Raw genomic sequence first — 27,457 nt, 5'->3', positions numbered from 1 at the left:
AACAATTACTCAGATAGTGAAGGGAGACGAAAATTTAATAGTCATGGGGGAATTAGGTTGTAGGGAAAGGAAGAGAAGGAAAAGTTGTAGGTGAATATGGAATATGGGTAAGATATGAAAGAGGAAGCTGCCTGGCAGAATTTTGCACAGAGCAAAACCTAATCATAGCTGACACTTGGTTTAAGAATCACGAAAGAAGGTTGCATATGTGGAAGAGGCCTGAAGACACTGGAAGGTTTCAGATATTTAATGGTAAGACATAGGATTAGGAACCAAGTTTTAAATTGTAAGACATTTCCAGTGACAGATGTGGACTCCGACCACAATCTATTGGTTATGAACTGTAGATTAAAACTGAAGAAACTGCGAAAAGGTAGGAATTTAAGGAGATGGGACCTGGATAAACCGAAAGAACCAGAGGTTGTAGAGAGTTTCAGAGGAGCATTAGGGAACGATTGGCAACAACAGGGGAAAGGAATACAGTTGAAGAAGAATGGGTAGCTTGGAGAGATGAAATAGTGAAGGCAGCAGAGGATCAAGTAGGTAAAAAGACGAAGGCTAGTAGAAACCATTGGGTAACACAAGACATCTAAAATTTAATTGTTGAAAGGATAAAATATAAAAAATGCAGTAAATGAAGCAGTCGAAAGTGAATACAAACATCTAAAAATGAGACTGACAGGAAATGAAAAATGACTTAGTAGGAATGGCCAGAGGACAGATGTAAGGATTTAGAAGCATATATCATTAGAGGAAAGATACATTCACCTACAGGAAAATTAAACAGACATTTGAAGAAAAGAGAAGCAGTAGTGTGAATATCAAGAGCTCAGATGGAAAACCAGCATATAAACAAAGAAGGAAAAGGAGAAAGGTGGAAGGAGTAAAAGGGAGGATGTACTTGACGACAGTATTATGGAAAATGAAGAGGACTTGGATGAAGGTGACATGGGAGATATGATACTACATGAAGAATTTGACAGAGCATTGAAAGACCTAACTCGAAACAAGGGTCCGGGAGCAGACAACATTTCATTAGAACTACTAATAACCTTGTCAGAGCCAGCCATGACAGAACTCCACCATCTGGTGAGCAAATACCCTCAAACTTCAAGAAGAGTATAATAATTCCAATCCCAAAGAAAGCAGGTGTCAACAGGTGTGAAAATTACCGAACTATCAGTTTAATAAGTCATGACTGCAAAATACGAACACGAATTCTTTGCAGATGAATAGAAAAACTAGTAGAAGCTGACTTCGGGGAAGATCAGTTTGGATTCCATAGAAATGTACAGAAACCAGATTGCAGTTATGAGAGTCGAGGGACACAAAAGGGAAGCAGTGCTTGAAATGGGAATGAGACAGGATTATAGCCTATCCTCGATGTTATTCAGTCTGTGTATTGAGCAATGGTAAAGGAAACAAAGAAAAATTTGGAGTAGAAATTTAAACCCGTGTAGAAGAAATAAAAAAGTTTTGCCTACGACAATGTTATTCTATCAGAGACAGCGAAGGACTTGGAAGAGCAGTTGAACAGAATGGACAGTGTATTGAAAGGAGCATATAAGATGATCAACAACAAAAGCAAAATGAAGGTAATGGAATGTAGTTGAATTAATTCAGGTGATGCTGAGGGAATTAGATTAGGAAATGAGACACTTAAAGTAGTGGATGAGTTTTACTATTTGTGGAGCAAAATAACTGATGATGGTCAAAGTAGGGAGCATATAAAATGCAGACTGGCAATGGCAGGAAAAGTGTTTCTGAGGAAGAGAAATTTAACATCGAGTATGGATTTAAGTGTCAGAAAGTCTTTTGTGAAAGTATTTGTATGGAGTGTAGCCATGTATAGGAGTGAAACATGGACAATAAATAGTTTAGACAAGAAGAGAATAGAAGCTTTTGAAATGTGGTGCTACAAAAAAATGCTGAACATTAGGTGGGTATGTCACATAACTAATGAGAAGGTATTGAGTAGAATCGGGGAGAAGAGGAATTTGTGGCACAGCCTGACTAAAAGAAGGGATCAGTTGGTAGGACACATTTTGAGGCATCAAGGGATCACCAATTTAGTATCGGAGTGAAGCGTGGAGGGTAAAAGTCATACAGGGAGACCAAGAGATGAAGACACTAAGTAGATTCAGTAGGATGCAGGTAGCAGTAGTTACTCAGAGATGAAGAAGCTTGCACAGGATAGAGTAGCATGGAGAGCTGCATCAAACCGGTCTCTGGACTGAAGACCGCAACAATGTCTCTGGCGGGAAATAGTAACATATATGCCCTGAATTCATTAAGAGTATAGTGCATTTTACTGCATTTGCAAATCTCTGGTGGATAGACATTAAACAATGGAAACTCCAGGTAGAAAGCTCAACAGTATATGAAAATATGTATTGCTACATACCACAAAGACAGGCACAATTAAGACACTTCCATAAAGGTTTTGCCCACAGTCTTCCTTAGCAAAAGAGAAACACATGCATCATTCATACACACAAGCAAGCACACCTTGTGCCCATGTGTCTGCCATCTCTGGCAGCTTGGACTGGAATTCTGGAACAAAAAGTTATGTAATTAACTTTTTTTCGATGTGATAAATAAAGCTTTATGGTGTGTTCATGAAACACTTGATGAGCAATATTTGTTTGGGTTGACTTCATCAATTTCCAGGACAAGGAGAAGACAGCTTTAAAAATATTAAGTGTGTATGTATGTTTAATAATCTTTTAAAGGCAACAAAATAAATGACAAACAGTTGAGTAGTTTTAAGACATAAAAATTAAACAAATGCAGTGTGGTCTTTCTTTAAGTCTGAATTCTAAAATTAAACCTGAACAATTATAATTTTTGGACAAACATGAGTGCTTCAGTGAATTCCTATCATTTGCATTAAGTGTTCATTATACTTCAGATCATTCCATATGATAACACGCAGAATTTGATGATAATTTTTGTTTCCAGTGATTTGTTGCCAGTGGCGCAATCAAAAAGTAGTTGATCTATTCCCTATTTGTGCTTATTACATTACATTTATTTCTCCCAGTCCATGCTCTGCTTATCAATCCTCTGTAGATATTTGTGCATTTTCCTACAGTCATCTAGTACTGCCATTTCAACCTTCCTTCTGACAACAGTATCATTTGTGAACAACATCACAGAACCTCCAACATTTTCACTACATCATTAATATAACTTGCTACGGTGCGTACCTGCAGTGTCGATAAAGACCTTGGTGTCTCTATGATCAAAGTCTTGAACAATAGGTGTAAACCGACACCCAGGAATTGTGCAAAAGATGTGCACTACACAGATTTCCAGATTACACTACATTTTTCTTCATCGATCATCACTGAAAACACTAGGATGACAGGATTCGGTTTCTCAAGTAGCTGTTCACAGTTAAACACTCACATTCTCCTATGACACAGCATCACAATGGCAAATACAATTGCAGTGCACGTTCACTAAGGTTTATACAGGTGGACGTTCTTATGTTGGTAATGAATTACTCAGTTGTGGACACATTAAGTTGCACGATAACGGATAATAAAGCATGGAAATGTATTTAGTACATGAAGACATTAACACAGTAAACAAATCATAACCGTGAAGTACTGTCTGTTGTTTAGGCATGAACTTGAGAGTCTACTTAACACAACCCATACTAGCCTCAGTTTCTCTGGGTCTCGCATAGCTGTTGCACAATTGGTAACTGGACCTCCAATGAGAATTTGGGGTGGTGGTTTAGGAAATTAAAAACAAGTTTATGAAACCATTTTATGCATTTGGTAATTACTGTAAATTATGCAAAAATTTTAATTAATGGTTTAATCAGTTAGTGAAGTATGTCACCTTGTGCATAATATCCAGGTCAAAGGTCAGAATATAACAAACACAGAGGCAAAATCTGCATTGGAAAATGTAGCTCCTCACAAACTTTAACATTAATGAACTTGTAAATTAATGAGTTTCAAAGAAATTGAAAAAGCTACGGAAAAGTCTGATTGCCAATCTCTATAATGATGGTGTTACTATGTCCATAAATACACATTAGCTCACATGAAAATTGCAATCATACTGTAGTAAAAAGTTCAGTAATTCATATCTTTTGATTAATAATGTTTTCTGTAAGTCTAGATGCACTATTGAAATTGACACATTGAAAATAATGTTTGAGTAATGAATATATGTCGTGAAGAGGTTAAGGTTTCGAAATTTTTGTGCACCTGCAAGTATACACTCCTGGAAATGGAAAAAAGAACACATTGACACCGGTGTGTCAGACCCACCATACTTGCTCCGGACACTGCGAGAGGGCTGTACAAGCAATGATCACACGCACGGCACAGCGGACACACCAGGAACCACGGTGTTGGCCGTCGAATGGCGCTAGCTGCGCAGCATTTGTGCACCGCCGCCGTCAGTGTCAGCCAGTTTGCCGTGGCATACGGAGCTCCATCGCAGTCTTTAACACTGGTAGCATGCCGCGACAGCGTGGGCGTGAACCGTATGTGCAGTTGACGGACTTTGAGCGAGGGCGTATAGTGGGCATGCGGGAGGCCGGGTGGACGTACCGCCGAATTGCTCAACACGTGGGGCGTGAGGTCTCCACAGTACATCGATGTTGTCGCCAGTGGTCGGCGGAAGGTGCACGTGTCCGTCGACCTGGGACCGGACCGCAGCGACGCACGGATGCACGCCAAGACCGTAGGATCCTACGCAGTGCCGTAGTGGACCGCACCGCCACTTCCCAGCAAATTAGGGACACTGTTGCTCCTGGGGTATCGGCGAGGACCATTCGCAACCGTCTCCATGAAGCTGGGCTACGGTCCCGCACACCGTTAGGCCGTCTTCCGCTCACGCCCCAACATCGTGCAGCCCGCCTCCAGTGGTGTCGCGACAGGCGTGAATGGAGGGACGAATGGAGACGTGTCGTCTTCAGCGATGAGAGTCACTTCTGCCTTGGTGCCAATGATGGTTGTATGCGTGTTTGGCGCCGTGCAGGTGAGCGCCACAATCAGGACTGCATACGACCGAGGCACACAGGGCCAACACCCGGCATCATGGTGTGGGGAGCGATCTCCTACACTGGCCGTACACCACTGGTGATCGTCGAGGGGACACTGAATAGTGCACGGTACATCCAAACCGTCATCGAACCCATCGTTCTACCATTCCTAGACCAAGGGAACTTGCTGTTCCAACAGGACAATGCACGTCTGCATGTATCCCGTGCCACCCAACGTGCTCTAGAAGGTGTAAGTCAACTACCCTGGCCAGCAAGATCTCCGGATCTGTCCCCCATTGAGCATGTTTGGGACTGGATGAAGCGTCGTCTCACGCGGTCTGCACGTCCAGCACGAACGCTGGTCCAACTGAGGCGCCAGGTGGAAATGGCATGGCAAGCCGTTCCAATGGACTACATCCAGCATCTCTACGATCGTCTCCATGGGAGAATAGCAGCCTGCATTGCTGCGAAAGGTGGATATACACTGTACTAGTGCCGACATTGTGCATGCTCTGTTGCCTGTGTCTATGTGCCTGTGGTTCTGTCAGTGTGATCATGTGATGTATCTGATCCCAGGAATGTGTCAATAAAGTTTCCCCTTCCTGGGACAATGAATTCACGGTGTTCTTATTTCAATTTCCAGGAGTGTATTATCTAGGAAATGTATATAAACTGAAAATTTCATAAATGAAAAAATAATTATTACTAACAGGAATACAACAAGAGCAGATGGGAGATTCCAGCTTGCTCTGTTTCAAACTGTAAACATTAACAGCCCTATAACACTATTTTTGATACTCCTGCATTTATCATTACATCTACCGAAAGTGTTCTGTTGATAATGGAGTGTTGAGTTCTATCTGTAAGGAAGTCCTGAATTCAGTTACAAATGTGATCTGATGCTTAGTGTGCTCATATGAGGGGTAAGTTTTATAAAGTTTTGATTGTGACTTTGGGGAAAAATATATCAAGCTGTGACCATGAAAGTTGGTGAAAGTGTCTGTCCTTCTTTTATATATTCACCATTCAATGTTACATACTTTTTTCAATGATGAATTACTTGGAGGAAACTGATAGTAGAAACCTGCATTTTGTCTGTTCAGGATACATTCCACCACAAAAAACATCTTGTTGCCATTCTGGAAATACCTGTCATGGAGTGGTTTACTCATCTGAGGCAAGAGAAGGAAGTCACTAGGTGCCATGTCAGGGGAATACGGGAAGTAAAGCAAAATTTGGTAGCCCAAAGAAGCAGCTTGTTGGCTGGTCCTGTACTGTATGAGCTGGGGCCGTGTTGTGGGACAAAAACATCCTGCTGGGCAGCTAGCATCCCACAGTGCTTTGCCTTGGCAGCCTCCCACAAACACGTTGAGATTTTGCTTGTATTCTCCTGTAAAGATTCTCTACTTATGAGCATAATCTGTTTGCACCACACCACAGCAGTCCCTTAGCATCACCTTATTCGATCATGGTAGGCTCTTCACCATTTTGGTGGAGATCAATGGACATTTTTTCCACTGTTTACTTTGCTCCTGTGTCTCGGGGTCACAGTGATAAACCCAGCACTCACCCATGGTAATTAGGCACTAAAAGAAGTCGCCTGGATGGGTCTGACACATGCAAAATTTCCATTGCTACCTCAGTTTAGTGAGCTTTCTGAATGGTCGCCAACAATCACAGAATCTAGTGGACAACAACCTACATCATGTTCAAAAGCATTATGTGGCAGTGAAAACCAATCTGTGAGTGATTTATTTTTATTTTTTCCATTAATGTTCCATTTGTGATACACAGGCTCTAGAACACCAAGGTCTCCACTTCTTATGTTTATTTACGTATTTTTGTGTTTATGGATTGCTGTTTATTAGTGTTACTATACTTTACTTTGCAATACGGCGGGTGAACTTCCCCGCATGGGGTTTCCCGGCCAACAATGCCATACGATCATTTCGTCATTCGTACCCCGTCTTTTTCCTTGAAAGTCCTTTATGTTCTCTTTAGGTTCTCTCGCAACTCCTTTCTGCAAGAAGAAAAGTGCTCTCTCCCAAAAACACACACACACACACACACACACACACACACACACACACACACACACACACACAGAGAGAGAGAGAGAGAGAGAGAGAGAGAGAGAGAGAGAATTGGGGGGGTGGGGGTGTTAAATTATGCAAACCCCTTCAGTAAAAATAAGGGGGGGGGAGCACTGCTGTTATAACAGTTCTTCATTGTGCTTTATTGTTTGATCTTCATGACTGCTTATCAGCAGCTCACAACTTATGGAAATGAAGTACTCATGACTTTTTTTCTAGTTTTTGCCCTTGTAAGGGGCAGCTCTTCTGATATGATATGACATAGTTCAGAATTCTGTAGTTCCTGCGGACATTATTACTGCTGAATTTTGCAGAACAAATGTTCTAAGTTCTACTGTATTACCTGCTGAGTTATCTAGCAAGTATTTGCAAAGTATGATTGCCTTTGTTGTCCACATTAGGAAACTGGGCTGTACATGAAAATGCATTGTAGTTGTTTCTAACAGCATATGTCCATTAATATTTCTTGAGTTTTGGAGGTTTGAGTTTTGAAGGTTTTGAGGTTTGAAATATCATCCAGTGGGTCCCCTTGTTTCATATGAATCAAATGTTGTCCCTGGCTGGTTATTACCAGAATTCTTCCATCATTAGTGAATGTTACATTCTTTCTGGCACACTTTAAAAATATAACAGTGAATGAAATTGCAATCATATAGAAGACATGTAAGGGGCTTTTGAGATATACCAATAAAATTTTGTAATTTTTTACATAGATCACTCAAAGGTCATATAAGACAGCACCAGTTTCATTTATGTGCTTTATCCATGAAAGTGTGTAAAGATGTCATGGTAAGAAATCTTTATGAAAGATTTAAGTTTTGAAGTAATGAAGCAGCATTAAGATTCTTTTACAGAAATGTATTTTCTTATCTCTTTCTCTTGCAAGAAGACATTTTTCAGTCCCATAGCTAATATATGTTATTTACGATTTTTAGTTATGGTGACAAAATGCCGATGGAAAGGGAAATCGTTATGCACTGTGTGAGGTAGTTCTGTCAGGCTGCTAAAACATCTGTATTCACATGCGAGGGGCGTTTGAAAAGTCCGTGCAAAGTCGGAGAGATGGCACCAACGGCACGTATCGAGGTCATCTTTGGAAAGAACGCACACCAAGTTTCAGCCATATTGGTCGATTTCTTTGTGTTGTGATTAAATATTACTTTATGAAAGGCAAAACACCTCAGGACACTAAAGAGAGGCTTGATAAACATTACGGTGACTCTGCAACTTTGATTAGAACAGTGTATAAGTGGTTTCAAAATTTTCGGCGTGGTCATATGGGCACAAGTGATGCTAACATTTTGGACGCCTGTGTGGAGGTTACGACTTCAGAAATCATTGATAAAATCCATGATATGGTGATGGATGACAGAACAGTTAAGGTGCGTGAGATTGCTAGTGCTGTGGGTATCTCGAATGGGTACATAATATTTTGCATAAACATTTGAACATGAGAAAGCTATCTGCAAGATGGGTTCTGCGATTGCTCACGCTTGACCAAAAATGGAATCGTGTGAAGTGTAGGAAGGATTGTTTGCAGCTGTTCAGGAAGAACCCGCATGACTTTTAAGTGTCATTTTGTCACTGTGGGTGAAACGTGGATACATTACTATAATCCTGAGACCAAACAACAATCTAAACAATGGGTTACCAAGGGAGAATCTGCACCAAAAAAGGCGAAGACCATTCCTTCGGCCGGAAAGGTCATGGCGACTGTCTTTGGGGATTTGCAAGGGATAATCCTCATCGACTATCTGGAAAAGGGTAAAACTATTACAGGTGCATATTATGCATCATTATTGGATCTTTTGAAAACCGAGCTGCTAAAAAACGACGGCAATTGGACCGCAAAAAAGTCCTTTTCCTTCACGACAATTCACCACCACACACCTCAGCAGTTGTGGTCGCAAAATTAATGGAAATAGGATTCCAACTCGTTTCACATGCCCCCTGTTCTCCAGACTTGGCTCCCTCAGACTACTATTTGTTCCCCAATTTGAACAAATGGCTGGCGGGACAAAGATTTTATTCACACGAGGAGGTGATTGCAGCAACTAATAGCTATTTTGCAGACTTGGACAATTCCTATTATTTGGAAAGGATCAACAAATCAGAACAGTGTTGGATAAAGTGTATAAGTCTAAAAGGAGACTGTCAAAAAATAAAAAAGTTTTATCTCAAACACGTAAGTAGTTTTTATTTTTGCACGGACTTTTCAAATGCCCCTAGTATATACTTAGCAAATAGTGCCACAGTGCTTGGTGTATAATTGTTTGGAGCAGTATTAGCCACTTTGTCTACACTTTTGCACATTGGAGCAAGGGAAAGTTTACCTGTGCGTGATCTGAAGCCCTCTCATCTTACTCCCATGCTCCCTGTGCAGGGTAAGCAATGGAAGGAGCAGAGTTATTGGCACTCCTTTGTGAATAATGGCATTCTTATTTTACCCAACTGAGTTTCCTTAGAATATTACTACATTTCTTTCAAAGAGTTTCTCTGTTAGATATTTGTATGAACTATACAAACTTACGATCCTTCCACTGTGTTTTTAGATTGCTTTGATGTATGCTGTCATGTTTGCTTGGCAAGGATCCCAAACAGTGGACAAATAACCTACAGTAGGTTGTAGCACCATTGCAACTGATGGGTTGCACTTTTCCAGAACCCTCACTACATATTTGAATTTCCCATTCTCCTATCCTACTAGTAATTCCATGTGTTCTTTCCATTTCATATCCTGAGCAAAACTCAACAGAAAATGTCCGTAAGTGGTCATGTAAACCTCATTGTTTTTGTTACAGTTCATTTCCCTTCATACTGTTACCCTGAGGTATGTAAACAATAAAACAGCCTCCATATGTTTACCAGTTATAAATGAGATGCTACGAGATTCTCTCACCGATAATAAAACCTGCCCTGCAGTGCTCTAAGTAAAAACATTGTCCAAGCTTTTCTACATTTCGTTATGATCATCAAACAACATACTTTCCTACAAACAGCAACATTGTGTTGAATAGTATGGCAGTTCAGCATAACACACTGGATTGTTGTGTCATAAACTCTTCAAGCCAGTTGCATACTTGCAAAGATGGTCAATATGATTTTATCTTCGTTATCAGTTGTAAGTATGGTAGTTGTCAGATGCTCTTTGGAAAAAAAGATGATAAAATCCACCTGTTCACTTGAACATGCTGTTTGCAAGATATTGTTTGTGAAAAAAAGCAACATGTTGCACAAAAGTGGTTTTGTTGAACTTCAGCTGATTCGTAGAGCGAAAATTTTTGAGAAGGAAGTTAAAGGTGTGAAGGCTGTTCTGTTGTATGGTTGCGAAACTTGGAAGGTGACTAACCACATCAAATACTAGTTCCAAGTTTTCATCAACCACTGTCTCCTATGTATTTTAAATGTGAGATGACCAGATATAATGACAAATGAAGATCTTTGGAGGGAGACAAATCAGAAACCAATCAATATACAAATCAAAGAAAGAAAATAGAACTGGATTGGGCATATATTGAGGAAACCAGATGGAGCTATTGAAAGGATGGCATTGGAGTGGAACCCCTAATGAGTTAGAAAACGTGGTCGTCCCAAACAGATGTGGAAAAGGACGATCGAGAGAAAAGCTGCAGAGGATGGGAAAACCTGGAGTGAAGTGAAGAGACTTGTTGGAGATCGTACCAGGTGGAGGAATTTCATCATAGCCCAATGTTCCAGAGGGAATGACAGGTACTAAGCAAGCAAGTTACAGCGTTTTCCTTTAGAATAGGCTGTAGGATGCTGCAACAAATGGATGTTAATATTATCATGGATTAGATATTCACTGTTGGATAAAGCATACATACTTTTTCATGCATCTGGAGACTTTCAATAAGAATACAGAAACATTGCTGAACTTAGTTTAATAAACTCCAAAATGCATTCCTTGTATTTCAGTCTGTTATCTGTACATAACACTGAAAAAATTCTGTGATTTTTCCCCAGCTTATTAACTGTTGCTCATTACTACCATGCTGTTCTTTATTTGTGGACAATTGCCAGTAGAATTAGATGGTCATTCTTTTCTTCAAACTCTGTTTTCCTACTAGTTCTGGGTAAGTAGGTTGACTCTGCGTGTTAATGAACATTGATTTATCAGCCTCGTATGAGTAGTTTGAAGTTCAGTGATAGTGTAGTTTCACATCTCAGCTGCCTTGATCTCAAACGAGGAGACAGAGAATTACATGGATGGATTTAAAAGTCTGAAATTTTAGCAGGAAATTTTGTTTAGCAGTAGGGCTAGTATCATAGTTACGGATCTATTGTTGCTTTCACAGTTGAATGGTAACACTGAAACAGATGATTGTAGTGTCATGTCTTAATTGATTGGTTTCACATGTTTAGTCAAAATGAGTAAAGACATGGGTCAGGAAGAGGGTAAAAAAAACCTTTTTATTAATGAAAACTTAATTGGAGCCCAGATGCAATGTGAGTGCACAAAACTGTTCATGATTAGATAAATAAATTTAAGCGTTGTTGTACTATAACATGTGATGGTTCTAAATTGACTCTGCAACTTAAAAAGTGTACAAATCTAGTTACAATTGTGGTACTGGTGTAAATAGGTTTTGTTATGCAACAAGTTCACTTTTTATAAAATTTTATTTTACAGGTCTGTCTTGATCACACAAACTTTTATACATCACTGTTATCGGTTTCGGCTACTGTCATCGTTAGATCATAAAATATTCTGATGTAGTATCAGTGTCAAACTAAACAGGTAGGTACATAATACATGCTGGTGATGATCAGAATGCATTTGATATTTATGCAAACAAATTTTTGGTATAAAAGTCAGTCACATTCTGATCATCACCAGCACTTACCATGTACCTCCATGTTTAGTCTGACGTTGACACTACATCAGAATATTTTATGATATGAAGATGGCTGTAGCCGAAACTGGTAATAAGGAAGTGTAAAAGTTTGTGTGATCAAGACGGACCTGTAAAATAAAGTGCCAAAATATGATCACGGACTCACTTTCACACTTTTGTCTTCAATTTTATAAAATTGCCATCCATTCGATATGCACTGCAGGATAAACTATTCCTCCAGACATGCGTTACAAACTTCGGCTATTTATATCCATGATGTACTAGCATGTTTTCTAATTTCATCTGTCCACTGTCCATTAGGTCATCATCATTGCAATTGATTACCACTTATAATCCAGCAGAAAAATTATTTGATCCATCTACCATCAGTTTGCTTGGCTACATGTTCCAGTAACCCCATTTCCCATCTTCCGCTCCAGTCTGTTACCTGATTCATTTGTTTACTTTGAAGATATTAGTTTATAATTCCTTGCATTCTCATACCCTTTTTTATCATTGAAAATCACCTGTTCCTTGTCCTGAGGGAATGTTCACTGTGCAAGAGCAGTAGTGTTTCAGTACTGTTTGCTAATTTTAATTATCAGCCATTTGTATGTCTGTGCTGACATTGAAACTTTGATAAAGTAGTAGGATTCTTGTGCATTTTTAAATATAGAATTTAACAATTTGTTTTCAGTTTGTTGTCTTCAGTTATGGTGGCTGACAGAGTTTTGGGAGACTGGATGTGAGAGGCAGTGTCCTTTCATTCTCTTCTCTAAACAGAACGTAACAAACACTGTTTCCACAATATTCTGTGAGTGCTGCATATAACAGTGTTCATTGACTTTACATAGGCCCAAACAATATCCCTTCATTCTCTTTTCTAAACAGATTGTAACACTGTTTCACATCATTCTGTGACTGCTGCATATAACCTAGCTGTTTTTTTTTACCTTACTTCTATGCAGAATGCATCTAGTTTTTGATTTGATTTATTTGAACTTTGGTGACAACTCTTTTTCCTTTTGTTTAATTTGAAACAAAATCCAATTTTGTACATTGAGTGTGACATTAGTGATTGTATAACAGATCCACTAAATACAAATACTCTGCTAGCAGTTGCAGTAAACTTATTGCCTTTTTTATATCCTGGTGCCATAGGTAGACTGTTCGTCACTTGCTTTGTTAGGTACATCAAATCACAGGGAAACGAACACACATTTCTATAAGTCTGGAATAGATTGAGTTCACAAAGCGAATGAAGCCCTAACAGGTCCTGGCCATAGCAAAGTTAGTGCAGAAATACAACAGTTCCAAATCAGTAACCACTTGAGACCGAAAAACAGTCAAGTCATTTGTGCAATGCACAATACAGCTACAAAGTACAGAAAGCACTGAATCTATGCCACAAGCCCAGTGGTAAACAGTTGCCAAGGGGTCTACCATGTGACATGCATGTCTTGGCCATGGCTCCCATTAAGATTGCAGCTCACAGCCTTAGTACCTCTGATAGTCCACATCTGCAATGGACAGGGGACCTGAATCACTATTGGATACAAAACCCTTTGGGATTATATTGACTATAACAGCATTGTGGCCAATATTTTGATGACGCTGGCAAAAATACCAGGATTAAAATCAGTGGGAAGTCCAGGATGGAATGACAGCAATATGGGAAGGGTAGGTTGCTACTTACCACTTAGAGGAGCCACTGAGTTGCAGTTGGGTGCAATGGAAAAGAGCACTAGAAACATTTTCTTGTTTGGGACAGTCCTTCAGAAGTAGAACTGTCACACAACAACTTTCACACACACATGACCGCTGTTACGGGGCCTTAAGAGGTTTAATATACATGTTTCGCATATGGGCTGTAAGACAAGTTGTTTTAGGCAGTTGTCTGCATTTAGACTGTCTTTACTGACTCTTCTACAGTTTTATGAACATGACAGCCAGTAAAAAAATATGATTATTAAACTAATTCCACCCTCTTTGGTTACTCTTGTTTCCACACCTACTTCGACACGTGAGTGGTTGCGCATAGTTTACAGTATATAAGCACTCAGCCAAATTGTGGTTCAACTGTACATTTCACTGCCAAGGTATGTTTGTGGATATAATACTTGAACAAATATAAATGTGACAAATATAAATCAGAACGAGAAGTTAGCTCCAGATCTTAAGAATTTCTTATTCATAAAATGCCTCCATTCCCTTTGTTCTACCTGTTAAATACCTATTTTACTGTGAATTATTATTATGTTCTGAAAGGGAACAAGTTTTTTGGCTCTGTGACCATTATAATAGTACGCATACAATTGCAATCAAAATTGTATTGCTGATATTATTGCGTTAGTGCAAGAATTTAGTATGTATTTCATTCCTCATGTTCAGAAAGATTTGTTGTTAGAATAAAAAGTGCTTCACAAATATTAACTTTTATATCTTTCTTAGTAGCTGTAACCCATCAAAATTTTCTCACTGGTACATGGGGGTGTGGGTATTATTATTAATGTTGCTAGTCATGGTTGGGGAGTAGGGAGTGGGCGCTTTCAATGCTTGCATCAGTGTCCCTGTAATCTGTACCCTCCTTTTTTAACATTGCTTAGGATGCATTTTGCTTTACTTTCAATGTTTTTTATGTCTGTCATTTTTTCCTTTTGGTATTAAGGAATTTACTGTGTTCTTTAAAGCAATAGTTCAGCTCCAGAGCAAGTAATTTATCTTAGGTAGACGTAGCACATTATTCATCCCTGTTATTAACTAATTCTTTTCTCAGTTTTCATTTTATGAGCACTCTTGAATAAGATAGAAAAACTGGATAGAAAGTGCTGCAGTGTTACATAAAAAAGTAGCTGGATATCATTTGTTGGGTAATATCTCTTGTTGTTCAGGTTGTTCTTAATGCAAGGCATTTTTAAAGTATTAACTACTGTTGTTTGTGTGTGTCATATTTTTGACAAATCAACTAAATAAGATTTGACTATTGTTTCTCAGTGGCAGATAATAGTAGTTGCCTTTCTTTTTGTATCAATAAAAATATTTGTATTTATTTTGGTTAAACTGATTCCCATTAAAGAAATTAATTGGTGAGTGATGGCACACATCTTTTTTGCATTGTCATTCCTTAGTATAGCAATTTATCACTTTAATTTGGGGTGTATAAGTTGTAAATGACATAGCACTTGCATGTTAGTTATATGCATTTTACAAGTATTTATTCTGTGGTTGTACTAGTTTCTATTTCTTACATTATTATTACTGCTACACTAATTGAAATTAGAACTTCACTTCAGTAGCAATTTGTGCCATAGAATAGTCATATGTATTGCAAAGTGCATATCAGGAAACATTATTATGTACATTTTTATGTTATGAGTGATGTTTGTATTTATTTCCTATTGGGGAGTTACTAATTTTATTATAGTCATGTCACAATCAGTGCAGATATTACAACTTTGAAAAATTATTTATACAGCAAATATATTGTAAATCTTAAAGATTAATGTCAAATCACAGTGCTCTGCTGATTCCCTAGACACTGTAGAATTTGTTCATTTTACAGAGTGTTTATAAAGTTCTGGAAACACTTTAAAAAAAATTGGTACAGATAAATGGCAGAGGACAGCATAAGAAATGACACAGTATGTGAAAGAGATACTCTCATTTTTGTTTACAGTATTTATAAATATTCTGTGTGTCCATCCTTCATTACATGACACATCTAATCAGTACTACTACTCTGCCCATACTCAACCCAGCATATCAGGAGTGACAGTAAGAACAGCTGCTCCAATGTAAGTCTTTTGAGTTTTTGTGGTAGAGATGGAACATAGACACCATTTTTCATGTGATCCCACAAGAAAAGATTGCAAGGCATCAAGTTGGCAACTGTGATGGTCACTTGAGTAGCGCCAAGTCAGTGGCTGCAACATGGCCTGTCCAGCAGTGTGGCCATGTCTCATTCAGGTAGTATCGTACACATTTGTGGGAATGTGGAAGTATGCCATCTTATTGCAAGATGAAATCCTTTCTGTCAGTTTAAAGTTCTGGCATGAGCCATAGTTACAGTGTGTCAAGATAGACAATACCATTAATAATTTTCTCAACGAAGAAGAAAGGTCCTAGACTGTTTTGTTGGAAATGGCACAAAATGTGTTAACTTTCTCAATATCCTGAACATGTTCAACAGACAATTGTATGTGGATTTTGTGTCACATTCACTACCGACTGGCAGAAGGCAAATTGTAGCAGATAAAATTGCCTCTGCCTCATTCTCATTCATTTTCACCAATTATGGTCTGTGGCAACCCTGTCACCGGTTTTGTATGCAGTAGCATGTGAACAGTTTTGACACTCACTTGAAGAAACTTAACCTTCTTAGAAAAAAAAAAAAAAGCTGTGTGCTTGTGTATGTGGAGACACAGTTGAAGTCTCAACAAACACCCATAGGTGAAATGATCAGAAGTGTTCCTTATCAGTGTAAGCATTGAAATTGATGAACAGAGCAGTGGAGTTCCAACAACAAAATAGGACTCTGTAGCATTGAAAATTTGAAAATAATTGCCTTGAAATTTTAGGTTACACTGGCCTGAAGCACTGTACCAGTTCCAAACCTGGTGGAAATTCTTTGTGGTGCAGCGTATGCATCAGATGCAATCTGTGTTCAGGTGACATTACTCTGCCAACAGGACAACAAATCTTTCTACATCACTAAAGAATGAAAAGCCACTCAGGACAAAAGTGAAGTAGCAACATCCTAACCTAACCTAACCTGACATGGTAGACTAGAAAGTATTAACATAGGTTTACGTAACAGATTTTATTTTCAGATAGTTTTTATGTAATTGTTTGTATATGAGCACCAAAGCTTTATACTTTACTCTGATAGGTCTCAAGGAAAGGGCATTGTTTAATGTTAATGAAATTACTCTCTTTATGTGTATAGAATTTGCCTTTCAGAAGACTGTATGAACTGCCCTTTAAGATCGTGTTATATGACAAACCTGAACGATTGAATAATAATATAGACTACATCACATCAGTATTCTTAGTGGCAAACTGGCCAGTAGGCATACAGTATCTTTTAAGACTCTGTGTGCCTATTTTCCTAATTTGAAGCCAGATATATTTCGCTAATGCAGTCTTTACTGTTATCAGTCAGCTGTTTTGATATGAAACATGGACATCATGCAAAGTTCTGTGATGCAAAAACTTCTGAAGCAGCAGGAGATTTTTTTATGTGTTGTGATTTCCTAAGTGCCATTCATGCTGTTGAACAGAAATGTGCAGGACATTCACTTCACTCACTACAGTGCTCATAGAAGGAACACCAGGAGCATTGGAAACCCAGAGAAATACACAAGCTGACAAGGCTGTAAGGAATGAGTGCAGTTCATTTATTACCATATCGTGGACGAGAGAGGCAAAAGGCAAAATGTGTATTCAGGAATAGATTGTTGAGGATACTAAATAGTAAATGGTAGGAGGTTAGCACATTGTGTTGGCTCCAGTCTTTCAGATGGAAAGGAATATCCTTAAGGGGGTGGACCAAGGTCACACTGGATTTTGGCACAGATATTCATGATTTTTTTAACAAAATAACAAATTACAAAATTGATCTCGAACCTTTATACTGCACCCTCAAGATTGTATTGTGTGTGCGGTTGTTTTTTATGTAAACTTGCACCCAGAGGACACTACACAACATTGAAGAAGGCCTTTGCGGAGTATGAGGGTGGTTGATGGGAGCTCTGAATGCTACAATTTTCAACCGAGAACAAAATTTCAAAAGGTGCTTTGAAACTGATGATATTGTCCAACATAGTACACAGGAGTGTTTAAAAAATGATTTTTAACAAAATGGCAGCACTCTGAAATAAGTCAATGTTTTTGACAGAAAAGTCGTGTAATAAACATGCACCAAAAGTCTAAATTAAAATATATCACAAAATTCTATGAACTGCAGTAAAACAAGGCCAACTCACTAGTTGCAAAAAGATGTAACGTCATTGCTTGTATATTTTATGAGTTATAGCTCCTCCCAGCTTGAAAAATGTTTAGGGGAAAAAAGCAGGCATTAAAAATTACAACTTCTGTTTTTTAATATTGAAATTGAGTAAACCTTTAATCAGCGATGGCTGCACTGTACAATTGCCCAACCCCACCAATGTCAAGACTCTCATTTTGATGAAATGGACCCTCTCTTATAGAATTAAGGGATGTTTTTTATTTATTTATTTTTCCAGGTTATTGAAATTGCTTGAGGGTTCTACTATGCCTTTGTTTAGTGTACTTACCATCTTTAGAAGTCAGTTTAGTTTTAGCATATTATTCGTTCTTTTGACAGTTTCTAAACTTTTCATTTGAAAATTGGTGCTATTGACCATATCATTCTGTACTTAATTTAACAACAGCAGCAGGTACACTGATCAAGCCAAAACGTTAAGACCATTGCCCACTGCATCATTGGATGCCACCTGATGGTGTTGCAGGCAAGTGATGCAGTGAGAAAAGTATGTAAGTGAACCTGACATCAACAGGGGATCACCCTGGCAATGATATGGGCTACAGATGGGGAAATCCGTTGCTTATCTCAACTTTGACTAAGGGCAGATTATTATTACACATAGCCTGTGAACGACTATCTCACAAATGGCAAAGCTGGTCGGTTGCTCATGTGTTACTGTCTTGAGCATCTACAGAAAGAGGTGAAGGACAATGAAACTACCGCTAGATGCTAAATGATTGGATGTCCATAACTTCGGAGGCTTGTTTGCTCTGTAAAGTAGGACAGATGGTGATCTGTGGCATCTCTGCTGAAAGAGCACAATGATGGTGCATGCCCAAGTGTTTTGGAGCTCAGCATTCATAGTACATTGCTGAGCTTAGATCATTAGAAAAGTGCCGGCTCTTCGGGTGAATCACACTTTTGCTACATTAGGTTGATGGTAATTTCCACAAACGCTGTCAAGGTGAATGCTGGCATGAAACGTGCAGCACGCCACAGTTGCGGGCTGGTGGGAGCGGTATTTTGCTGTGGAGACATTCTCCTGTGCTTGAGGACCTGTGGTAGTAATTGAAGTTGACATCTGCAAATCACCTGCCTCTCTTCATGTGTGATGTCTTCCCCGATGGTAATGTCACCTTTCAGCAGTATAATAGTCCTTGTCATGGAGGCAGAACTGTGCCACAGTGGTTTGAGGAACATTAAAGTGAACTCGCATTGATGTCGCAGCGATCAAAAACACCTAATGTAGAGCCCATGGAACCCATATGGGTCACTATTGGGTGCCATCACCACATGCACAAATCGGTGGCCACTTACTTCCGTGAATTACATGACCTGTGCATAGACATCTAATGCCACATACTTCCACAAACCTGCCAAGAAACTGTTCAATACCTGATATGCAGATTCAGTGATGTATTTCATTCCAAAGATGGACAAACAACCTATTAAGCAGGTGTTCTTAATTTTTTGTGTCATCAGTGTATATTTCTGTTGCTAATATTTACAGCCATTCCTTCTCAGCTTTTGGATCAATGATTTTTATCTTTTAGAAACAGCAAGTAATATTTTCAAGATAAACAACAGTAGATATATTTGTTGGGAGTTAAATATAGCTTGTCACAATTTATTTTTTTCAAGTAAAACAAATATGTTAAGTTTGGACTAGACATTATACTCTCCATCTGTGTCATTGAAAAACTTTTGCTGCTTCAGAGCTCAGTACGATTAAATGCAAGAGCATGTGCATTTTCTCTATGTACTAACATTCATACAAAAATTGGCATTATCTTGTATCAGAGTTGATTCGCATAATACGGCTTACGCCCCCCCCCCCCCCCCCCCCTCCCATCTTATATCTGTCATCATTTTCTGCACGTTATTTGGTTCATTTTGCCTACAAGTGTAATATGATTTCTGTTCTGTTTAGGTATTGTGGCTTGATGAAATTACAAGATTATCCATACTTCTTTTTCAGACTTTGATTTACAATACTTCTGGGCTTGGACAGACTTCATTTCGTATATAGATTTTCTCATAGTTTTTCACATAGCCTGTGGCATAGTTATGTACCTTTTTATTGACGTGCCATTATTTGTGGAATTGGTTGGATTCCTAGCAGTACTTTTTGAAGCAATGCTTGGTGTCCCACAATTAAAAAAAAATTACCAGAACAAGTCTACACTGGGCATGAGGTGAGTAAACTAAATGTATCACTAGATGCATCTTCTCTAGTTGAGCATAATCTTGAAACGCAAAACGATGATGTAAGCTTACGTTTATGTAATGCAAGTGATGAAAATGATATCCTGCTATGGCAAGAGCAGCCTGACACTTTATTATGACCACATTGTCAACGGCTCACCAAATTTCCACTGCTGAAACTCTTGTAATCATATGTTGAATATTGTCTCCCATGTTTGCGTGCATGTTGGCTTTTAACACTTCCAAAGATGAATATCACTTTGATTTAGATCTGAGGAGAGGAGACCAGTCAGCTATCGGATCATCAAAACACCTTGTGATAGTGTCACGGACACATTCGAGGAGTGTGTTTTTGCCTTATACTGCATGAAATAACTACAGGTACTCTTCATTTGGTGTTACTTCGCCGATCGCAGGTTGCAGTATATTGTTCATATTCCCATAGGAAGCAACAGTTAGATGGAAGAATATTTATCCAATAATCCTTATAATAATGAGTTGTGCACCACACTCCTGTTTAGACATCAAACAGAAACTCATAACTGATGATTTTCAGAACACCATTGTTGATTGTTCTGTAAGTTCACATACCTTGAAAAATGCAGCCTTTTTTCTTTTGAAAAACAGAGCATTTTAGGGTCATGCACATAATTGCAATAACCATTTGCAATGTTGACATTAAATATCATCTGAATTGGTCAGTCGATGCACTGACATTATTTTCAAAGGTCTCGGTTGGAGTTTGTGCACAGCTTTGTGGGTAGATGTGCGGTCACACAGGTCTGAAGTGCTGAATGTTGGACTTCTTGCCAAGGCTCTCCCTAACTCATGTAGTTTATTCTTGGTTGGAGCACTTTATTTGCTAGACATTTTTCTTTCGCAGAATATGGATTCAGTCACATGAAATTAATTTACTAGTCTATGTATCATCCAGTCATCACCGAGCGAGGTGGCGCAGTGGTTCAACACTGGACTCGCATTCGGGAGGACGACGGTTCAATCCCGCGTCCGCCCATCCTGATTTAGGTTTTCCTTGATTTCCCTAAATCACTCCAGGCAAATGCCGGGATGGTTCCTCTGAAAGGGCACGGCCGACTTCCTTCCCTAATCCGATGAGACCGATGACCACGCTGTCTGGTCTCCTTCCCCAAACAACCAACCAACCAACAACCAACCAACCATCCAGTCATTCAGAACACATACAATGACAAATTCTTTATGAAGGCAAGCTGACATTCTTCTTGCAGCTCAGTTCATGAGCATTCAACATAAGAAACAGGTAATACCTTAATGATCAGAAACTATACACAACAATAAAGGAAAAACAGTAGACTCATTATCACACATTAAACAAGGCACGTAGACTCATCATCACACATTAAACAGGGCATGATACACACTTTTAACCGATATGTCCAACAGAGGGCTGGAGCATCATGAAACCTGTCTGCTGGTGTATTGGTTCAGGCACAGTGCCCGAAGGTCTAGCTCGATGGCCATTGTGCCAAGAGTCATAATAAATAAATAACGGTAGCACTTTCATTGTGAGTGAGTTTTAAGAAATAAGGTGTGTTGATAAGTTCTGTCTGATATCTACTTGTATCTCTGTGTAGATTTATGGTAGTGGTTTACAGGATACCAGGTGTTGTGTATGCGAGAGGGAATGTTAAATCAGTCACTCAAAATATATTGCAAGTACCATGACATAGATCCCACAAAATGATATGAAACTTCTCTTTTTGCCAGAATAGTGACATTTTCCTTGGAGCTGTGCTGTAGTCTTGGTGCTGAAGTCCCGTCGTCATGAATATTTTAAAAGATTTAATGGTTGTTGCTATTTGTGCTGTAAATACTTAGGAATGTGAATTGATTACATCTTACTGTAAGAATGTAAATTTGTGTTTAATATGGGAATTAATTTCGTTAACCCTTAACTACTATCGACTGTCTATGAATTTTTGTGTCAAGATATTTCTCACATCCATGCAAAGCCAAATGGACTCTTCCGTGTACTTTCCTATTGGCTGACAAGCTACACGTGCCAGCATTCTTGCATTGTTGCTGCTCTTTGTTTCGTAATTATTAGCCTTGAGAGGTCGCACAGACGTACCATAGTGATTGCACGCTGCGTTTTTGATGTATGCTACTGTTTCTCCGTGGTGGGGAAAGCTGGACCTTCTGTGCAATGCCTATAATGTGAAACAGATGTGGATGTGACAGCTGATGACGATGGAGCTTACTTCTTCGGTAAGAATAGATGTTTTCGATGGAAAAAAAAGCAGCCACCAGCTAATGTAAGAACAAAGCAACACAAAATTGTCTTGCAGCTTCCTGGACTGGACAGATGGTGAAAAGTCTTGGAGAAAATCCTGCTGTTTTAGAGGTATGGAAACTGTTCTTTACACCAGACATTCTAGATGAAATCATTCAATGGACAAATCTGAAAGTGTCTAAGCTTAGAGCACAGTTCGCTAACAATTGCTTACCCTATCTACAAGATGTTGATGTCATTGAATTGAACGCTCTAATGGATCTATTAGTGTATTCACCCATTTTCAAATTGGGGAATGAGTCTGTTTTCAGCATGTTTGCAACCGATGGAACAGGCAGAGATGTTTTCGGATGTGCTGTTACCAAAGAAAGATTTCTGTTTTCATTGTCTGCAATACGATTTGACAATCCAGATGATCGGGTGGAAAGAAAGAAAATAGACAAATCAGCAGCAATTTCACAAATCTTTCTGCATTTCATCGAAAACAGTCAACTTTGCTACTCTGTAGGGTGTGTGTGTTGATGAAATGCTTGTTCCTTGTCGTGGAAGGTGGGGTTTAGAATGTCATGCCAAACAAACCAGCAAAGTATGGCCTGAAAGTTCAGTGTTTGACTGACGCTCTTACAAATTACTTGTACAATGCATACATTTATTCTGGAAAAGGCAGCGAGGGTCACACCCTTCCCAGCCATGAGAAAGATCACAGTGTTTCCGCTGAAAAAGAACAAATAGGAGATACCACAGAACATCTTATCTAATAAGAAATGTGGTGTGCCCGGTTTTACAGAAGACATGACTCTGGTTTCCTTCATGCCCAAGAAGTCCAAAGCTGCAATACTGATCTCTTCTATGCACCATTCAGTAAACAATGATCCTGAATAAGGAAAACCTGAGATCATCCTATTTTGTAATACAATAAAAGGTGGTGTGGGCTGTCTCGACCAAAGGTGTGCAGCGTATTTGTCAAGTCACCAGGCAGGAAGATGGCCTTTGGCCATTTTCTTCACATTAGCGGATGTTGCTTGCGGTGTAAATGGTAATGTGGTACATCAAGCTTATCCAAAGGCAGAAGTAATGACGAGATTGAGCTTCATGAAGACTCCAGCAAGAGACCTAGTTGAACCTCATATGAATCGTAGAATTTCTATTGGGCACTTGCCACAAGCGTTGAGTGACACCATCAGAAGAATATTTCACTTAAAAGATGAGCCCCAGATAACGAAAGAAGACTTCGAAAATCGAAAAACATGTGCCTTTTGCCCTCGTCGTCTGAAGAGGAAAACAAGATACGCTTGTCACCAGTGTGGTGTTCCGATTTGTTTGGAGTGTTCCAGGAAGGTCTGTGTTAAGTATTTGCAGGTGGAAATTGACTAAAGTATGATTCAGTGGCACATGAGAACACACATTTAGTTTTACTTGTAATTTTAGAAGCAAAATTTGGCAAAGTTTCTCCATTCGGAGACTTATGGACTGAAATATTCGCTCTACATTGCAAAGGTGAGTCGTAAACTGAAAGCTGACTTCGCACACAATTTATCGTAAGTCAGGTTGGATTTTTCCACCTAGTTATATTACCAATTCGTAATATAATCCCTCTGATGATGATCTGTGTGTGAGTGGAGGGCTAACTATTTGCTCTTATTTTCGTAACTCATAAAATAAAAATATACTCCAAATTTTGCCTTCTTCTAATTGTCAAAGTGTTTAAAATACTGCATTGTTTTAAAAAATCAAATTTCTACAAAGTCCACATCTAAGAAGTGTAATGAATGGCAGGAAATCAAGAAACTATATATATTCAGCAAAATTCTGTTTTGATGTATAAAATAAAAAAATGCAGTCTGAGAGACCCCTCCATAGCAATTGTGTTCCTGTGAACTACCATAGTAGTTAAGGGTTAAGTCGCATTTTTGAATGGTGCATGCTCTTTTCATGATATAAAGCTCTTGTAAGTGGTGGTGTGTACCCCGAAGTACAAATGCAAGTGCAGTTTGTATGCCTGTCATTTGGTGAGAGCTGTTTCAACTGGAAATGAAAGTGAAAAGGTTTGAAGCACATCTCTTAAAATTGTATAGAATACCACACATTACCTAACCCAACATGCAAGCAAAAGTGAATATGTTTGAAACTTTCAGCAACCTCTGAAGCAGAACATTATTATTATTATTATTTTATTATTATTATTGTTGTTGGTAAAATAGATAAGGTAAACTAGACAATCATCTTTAGTGATCATTTCACAGCAATGTCCTTTCATCTAGGACATAGCCTCTCCTGCTGTGCGTTGGTATTGTAAAAATGTTCACATTTGTTTGGGTCTGGCTTATGTAAGTGTATAAAATACGAATAAGCTCCTAAATTATTTTTTTTTTGTTTTGTTTCGTTTTCAGCGTGCAAATGGTTCTAATGTGGACAACAGGAGATATCTTCAAAACAATATATTTTTTGGTAAGGCAAGCTCCTCCACAATTCTGGATTTGTGGAGTTTTACAGATTCTCATTGACATTGGTATATTGACACAGGTTTATTGGTACCGCAATAGCTCTGGTGTTAGAGCTAAAAAGCAGGATATGCCAGACTAATAAAATAGCATTTATGTGATCAACTGTGTTGTGATTTTGCATTACTGATGTAAATACAGAATGTTTTGTAGTTTGTGCATTTAATTGTTGGTCTTTTATGAAAAAAATATTGTTTCAGTATTTTGTATTAATGAGAACTGTAACAACTATTATATAGTGATTGTGTGTGTGTGTGTGTGTGTGTGTGTGTGGACAGCATAAAATTAACTAGTGGTTTTAATATTATAAATGCAGATTCAAAGTAATTAGAAAGTATAAAAATCTGTACTTAAACTGAAGTAATTTTCCACTTAAGACTAATCATATCTAAATTGAGTTATAATGCTAAAATAGTCTCTTTATGATATACTTTAAATCTAATGAATGAGAATATTTTAGTATTCAGGTAGATGTTTATTCTGGTTGTGGGGGGGAAGCTCGCATGCGAGTGTGCATATCTTTATCTACAGATTAACTAGCATTGTTGAGTAATACTAAGTACCCTCAACAAGAAGCATTTTGTATGTGTGTGATGGAAAATATTTGTGGTTCATGACAACTATTTATAAATAGCCTCAATGATTAGTGGTTTTAGTAGGTGGTAATTATTACCACTAGGTTCTGTTTGTTCAGTATAAAACAAGTATTAATAGTGCTAGGAATAGGGAATAAAGTATGACGTTAATTTAAGAAATTGAAAAGTGAAGTGAAATGTAGTTGTGCATTAGAACATCTCTAATATCTCATTTACATGTGAGTTTTGTAGTATTCAGTTAATATTGCCTTGTCACTCAGCTCTCTAATCCATTATTGGTAGCTGTGCAAATAACACGAAACATCTTATATGTCATTCTTAAATCTACCCATTTTTGATTGTGCGTAACTACAGGCATCGATCATTACCGATTGTTTTAAACTTCATTGATGATCTGCAGTAAATGTGGAGGGAGGGGTTTCTTCCCCCTCTCCTGAGATGTGATACAAAAAGAACCACTTCTCATATGTGGCCAGTGACTTGCAGCTTTCTCTAAAAGTGGATATAGACTTGCAAAATTAACTTCTTATATTGACTTCTCTAGCTTGCGTTCCGAAATATGTGGTATAAGAACTTTATTTTGATTAACCTGACTAAAGTTCTTTGTTAAAAACTTAATTGTAGATCCCAGAGTTGCTGTAGGTAGCTTTCAGAGAAGCTAGTGACATTTAAGTGAGTGTGTTGGCCTTGAAGTATTAAAAATCTTATGCTTGAATTTTATGTAACAATTAAGAGTATATGTGCCTAACACAACATACTAGAGTTTATCCCTATTTGATGCATATTATACTCCAATTCCAGGATTAGTGTACAGTTCAATAACAATTAACGATCCTGCACATCTGTTTGTAGTCATTACAACAGTGAGCATAATTGAAATATTTGTAAACAAATAGGTTAAGGAAATGGCTGCCAGTAACTTCGAAGGCAGAGATATTTGTTTTGTAAATAATGTTTGTACCCTCTTTTATCATTCCCACTGTGTGTTGTGGGCATACCAATAAATTTTAAATGTTTGTACATATCACTAGTATTTTAAGAAAATTAATTGTTAGGGAAGATACAGAGCCCCTGATACATTTGTCAGTACAACTTTAAATGTCTTATAATTTTATACTTAAGGGACTGTGTAAAGAATGTTAGTAATGTAAATTGATATGTGTGAAATAAGTTGATCCATACTGCAGAGTTTATTGTAATATAATATTCCATGTTGTTTCTTGAGAATAATCATAAACTCATTCATATAAATTTAAAGAAATAGCCTAAAATAGTATCTACAGCTTCTGTTACAATTTAGTTTTTAAGGTTTCGTGTAAATGCAAATATTTTTGAATAAAATTCTTTTGGCCGACAAACTGATATGTTAGTTTACTGAGCACCTCATAAGTATGTTTAATATTACAAAATTGATGTCAGTTGCTAAAGATCTGTGTGTGTGTGTGTGTGTGTGTGTGTGTGTGTGTGTGTGTGTGTGTGTGTGTTGGGGGGGGGGGGGGTATTCTTGACTTGTATTGCCATACTTTTTACCTGGTGTACCCCACACACTAGTTGAAGGTAAAAAACCAGTCTGGCATTTGTTGAAACAGGAGTGGAAAATATAGGGAGAGCCACACCCAGGCTGACTTATTACGTAACTATCTGTTTTGTGGTGTACATTGGGATGTTCAGATTTATTTTTACAGACAATATTAGCACAGATCTGTTGGTGATGAGCACCATCTGTATGACAGTGAATTGATTTTTATTTTTATGCTTTTGGAATGTGTTGGGTGAAACCATTAGTCACGGCAGATTGATCAGAGTCCCTTAAGTCTCTCATGGTATCAATTCATATAATGTGCTGATGAACTGCAACTGATTTGATCACTGCACCCCTGCTCTTCAAACCTATGTTGTACAATTATTTCCTTGCTTTA

At 38.3% G+C, this 27,457-nt stretch overlaps 1 protein-coding gene across 3 annotated transcripts in view; it reads left to right on the top strand.

The window, feature by feature from the left end:
• Positions 1-26,900, top strand: part of LOC124595081 (solute carrier family 66 member 2) — a 61,826-nt gene extending 34,926 nt beyond the window's left edge. For all 3 annotated transcript variants that reach the window (XM_047133664.1, XM_047133665.1, XM_047133663.1), the window contains 2 exons: positions 19,943-20,159; positions 24,832-26,900. In XM_047133664.1, the coding sequence (XP_046989620.1) occupies positions 19,943-20,159; positions 24,832-25,024 (410 nt within the window). In that variant the 3' untranslated portion in view covers positions 25,025-26,900. The remainder of the gene's footprint in view (positions 1-19,942; positions 20,160-24,831) is intronic.
• Positions 26,901-27,457: the final 557 nt, after the last annotated feature.

This window comes from Schistocerca americana, chromosome 2 (genome assembly GCF_021461395.2).
Source record: "Schistocerca americana isolate TAMUIC-IGC-003095 chromosome 2, iqSchAmer2.1, whole genome shotgun sequence".
Classification (NCBI taxonomy): domain Eukaryota; kingdom Metazoa; phylum Arthropoda; class Insecta; order Orthoptera; family Acrididae; genus Schistocerca; species Schistocerca americana.
The sequence above is the reverse complement of the archived record's forward strand: the minus strand, read 5'-3'. Positions and strand labels throughout refer to the sequence as shown.